Source organism: Mus caroli, chromosome 6 (assembly GCF_900094665.2).
Source record: "Mus caroli chromosome 6, CAROLI_EIJ_v1.1, whole genome shotgun sequence".
Lineage (NCBI taxonomy): Eukaryota > Metazoa > Chordata > Mammalia > Rodentia > Muridae > Mus > Mus caroli.
The window spans coordinates 115,847,287-115,851,041 of NC_034575.1; the positions used below are offsets into that span (position 1 = coordinate 115,847,287).

At 52.4% G+C, this 3,755-nt stretch overlaps 1 protein-coding gene across 1 annotated transcript in view; it reads left to right on the top strand.

Annotated features, from left to right (window-relative positions):
- Nucleotides 1-2,950, top strand: part of Slc25a18 (solute carrier family 25 member 18) — a 21,346-nt gene extending 18,396 nt beyond the window's left edge. The window contains exons 7-10 of the mRNA XM_021165669.2: nucleotides 610-775; nucleotides 1,029-1,183; nucleotides 1,549-1,624; nucleotides 2,145-2,950. Coding sequence (XP_021021328.1) covers nucleotides 610-775; nucleotides 1,029-1,183; nucleotides 1,549-1,624; nucleotides 2,145-2,286 — 539 coding nt within the window. The 3' untranslated portion in view covers nucleotides 2,287-2,950. The remainder of the gene's footprint in view (nucleotides 1-609; nucleotides 776-1,028; nucleotides 1,184-1,548; nucleotides 1,625-2,144) is intronic.
- The last annotated feature ends 805 nt before the right edge of the window (nucleotides 2,951-3,755 follow it).

Here is a 3,755-nt window from a genome sequence, read left to right on the forward strand (position 1 = left end):
ATACTTTTGCCTTAGGCTCTTGACTAATCAAATGTATGGGTACTATGCCCAGCAAATACTGACTTCAAAATAAATATATTTTCCATACATTAAATCTTATGGTCTATAGTGGGATCCACAAGTTATACCATACAAATAATCAGTCAATTGCTTATCTATGTATCCATCCACCTACCCTCCCCCCATCCTCCTCTCCATCCATCCATCCATCCATCCATCCATCCATCCATCCATCCAGTAAGATGGCCTTGATGTGATGCAGCCTAAGTTGGCTGACACTGAACTCCTCCTCAGGTCTCAGCCTCCCCAATGTTGGGATTACAGACATAAACCACTACACTCTGGTCATTCCCATTTACATTTTGTTCTGTTGGTTGAAACAGGCAACCCTAGAGGACAAAGGCATTTGCTGGTGGCTTCTTACATTAAGCAGAACACAGGTGTTTCTGTCCCAAAGTGCTAGCAGGATGTGACTTCCTGAAAATGGCAGGCCATGGAAGGGTGGGCTCTGGTTGAGGTGACATGGTCATGCACACTGGGGCCGGTCCCCCAAGCACACCCTGGGCTCCCGTCGGGCTTGGTGCAGATGCAGCTGCCTTTCCTCTCCAGCTGTCTGTCATCAGGCTTCTGCCTCAGCCACGCCCACCTCCCGGCCCTACAGCACTGGCTCGACTTCCACCCACAGGCGCCCATCGGCCACCCTCATTGCCCGGGAGCTGCTCCGCACTCAGGGCCTCTCTGGTCTTTACAGGGGCCTGGGTGCTACGCTCCTCAGGTGAGCCACTCTTCCTGGGCCTGNGCCCCGACGCCTTTAAGATCACTTTACCATTGCTTCCCTCTGAACTGTAGCTGGTCCCTCAGCAGCCTACAGGTGCTGGGGGGGGGTATGTGTGTTGGGGGGGGGGGAGCTGGACAGGGGAAGAACTTCCTCTTTGGCAAATGGGGATGTTCTCCCATCTGCGACACCCCGCGGGTCCTGGAGAGGCTGCTGAGAGGGTCACCCAGGGTGTCATCTCTCTCCTCTACAGGGACATTCCCTTCTCCATCATCTACTTCCCTTTGTTTGCAAACCTGAACCAACTCGGAGTCAGCGAGCTCACCGGCAAGGCCTCCTTCACACACTCCTTTGTGGCAGGCTGCACAGCAGGTTCTNTGGCGGCGGTAGCCGTCACCCCTCTGGATGGTAGGTGTGGAGAGCGCTGGGGTTTGCGGTTTGAGGGTCATCCTGCTTTATGAGTCATGTTTCCAGAAAGCCCCAAATCTCAAAGGCTGAAGTGTCCCCAATGTTCCTTGTCACCACACAGCCCATCCCTCCCAGAGGCCTTTTCTTCCAGGAGTTCTGACTCTTGCATGAGAGCTAGCACTGGGGAACCTATGAGGAAATGTTCTCTCTGAGCTCAGGGCCACACCTGCTCCCTCACTGCTTCTCCAGCTAGAGGAAGGCTGCTCACCTCAGTCATACAAGCGTCCCCACAGGGCAACCCCACTTGGTGTGCAGAAAGACAAGCTCCTGAGTCTGTAACTTGTTCTAACTTCTGCTTCATTCAGTTCTGAAGACTCGAATCCAGACCCTCAAGAAAGGCCTGGGTGAGGACACCTACAGCGGAGTCACTGACTGTGCCAGGTGAGCCCAGCACCCCAGACACCACCCAGCTCAAGATGCTCTTCCTGGCAGGACTTGCCACTGCCTTGGAATGTGTTGGCCCTCACTTCTCAGAGAATGCTACAGAGAATGGGAGCTTCTGATTCTCCCATGAGTCTCTGCTTCTCCCCACTCCTCCCACCAGATTGCAGACAATCTGGAATTGCTAAATAGCTTCCTCTCTCACAATACAGTCTAAAGGTGGCGCNCAGATACTTGGCCAAATGGGATCTAACNGCTCCAGTCTTTGGCCTAGCACTTGAGGGCCACAGGTCAGCTCACAGAGACTAGTGAGCTGTTGTCTCAAAGTGTGGAGATGCTGTGGACTTGACGCCTCAGGGCTTGCAATCCTATAAGCCAGCACTCAGGAGATTGAGGGTAGCCCAGGGACAGCCTGGGCTACACACACCTAGAGACCTTCTCCCCAAATCNAACAACAGAAAGTCCTGAGTAAATGTGTACATAGCCTTCACCTACCAAGCTCTCCTTTCTTCCTTCACAGGAAGCTCTGGACACAGGAGGGACCAGCAGCCTTCATGAAAGGAGCAGGCTGCCGTGCCCTGGTCATAGCCCCCCTCTTTGGGATTGCCCAGGGCGTCTACTTCATTGGCATCGGAGAGCGCATCTTGAAGTGCTTTGAGTAATCTAATGTGTCACTTCTTGCTGTCACCTCTGGCCCTAGGGAACTAGGTGGCACTGCTGGAAGTTTAAGATGCTGGCTCTGACGTACATGGTCTCTAACCTGTAGTGCTACCTCAGAAGAAATGACCCATTTTACTAAGCGAGTAGAGCCTTCATCTCCTTTATGAAAACTAAACTTTCTGAACCAGTGATGTTTGGAAGTCCTAACCTCTTATGTCTAACAACAGAACTGGCCTTATGTACTATGGCAGGACCGTGTGCAGTATGACAGAAGGGCTCTTCCACACTAACATCCCCACTGCAGGCAAGTGTGGTACAGAATCGTCCTGTGAGGGTTTAGCGTCAATCCTAGCCCTGCCGCCCTAACAGACCAGAAGTGCACCTGTGCCCTCCCGGGCATCAGCAATAGTCTGTGAGCCTGTATGAGCACNCTGGCCACCTCAGCAGCGGTCCTGCCCCAGATACCCACCCTGAAGTATGGGCCCAGATCCCTCCCAATAGATGCTTGTGGGACATGATCTGAAATAAAGCTGGTTAAATCCTTGTCCTGTAATCAGCATAGCAGATGACTGTCATTCTGCATTGTCAAGCTGTGCCTTCTTGGGCCCCACAGCAGTTCATTACTGCCTTCCAACTGCTGTTCTAGAGTGGAGAGTGGTTGGGGGGAAATTGTACACTGAAAGAGTTCAGCTTTTTAAAAAGAATTATTTACTAGTTTACATGTCTGTGTGTCTGTGACCCCCAAGAGAGCATTGGATCCCCAAAGCTGTGTTCCAGGTGGGTGTGAGCTGCCAGACAAGGGCACTAAGAACTGAATTCCGGTCCTCCGGAAGAGCAGCAGGTGCTGGCTCCAGTTCCTACCCTTGAATCTCACCTCTTTCTACCTTTCATGGCCATGTCAACACCAAGAAGCCCACTCTCATGGCCCTCAATTCCTTTCTCCAAAGCCACACAAATGATGTCAGGCCCTAAGAAAACAGGAACGAGAGCTGGGTACACAGGTCAGTTAGCAACACCATGGTGGCACGTGCCTATAGTCCCAGTCCTTAGGAGCTGAGACGGGAGGATAGGAAACATGAAGGTCATAGCATGTCAGTGAGCACATTCTAGGCCAGCCTACACTGCATGTCACCCTGCCAAACTACAAAACTGAAAAGAGCCTCCATTAGTCCCACCTAACGTAAAGCTTGGGTCTGGGGAGTACGCAGATGTGCATGCAGATAGTCCATCTGAACGGCCTTATTCTCTCTAAAACAAGGTAGGTAAAACCCCAAAGATGCACAGGCCACAGGTTGCGGGGCATGGCTCAGCGATGCAGCATCTGCTTCCCTGTGAGGCTCTGGCACCCACTCCTAACACACACACACACACACACACACAGAGCTGTCCAGCCTCCAGGACAGGCAGGTTAAATGTACGGCAGGGATTTGGGATAGCTCCTCTCTGGGTCTTCCTGTTGCCCAGACTGCCC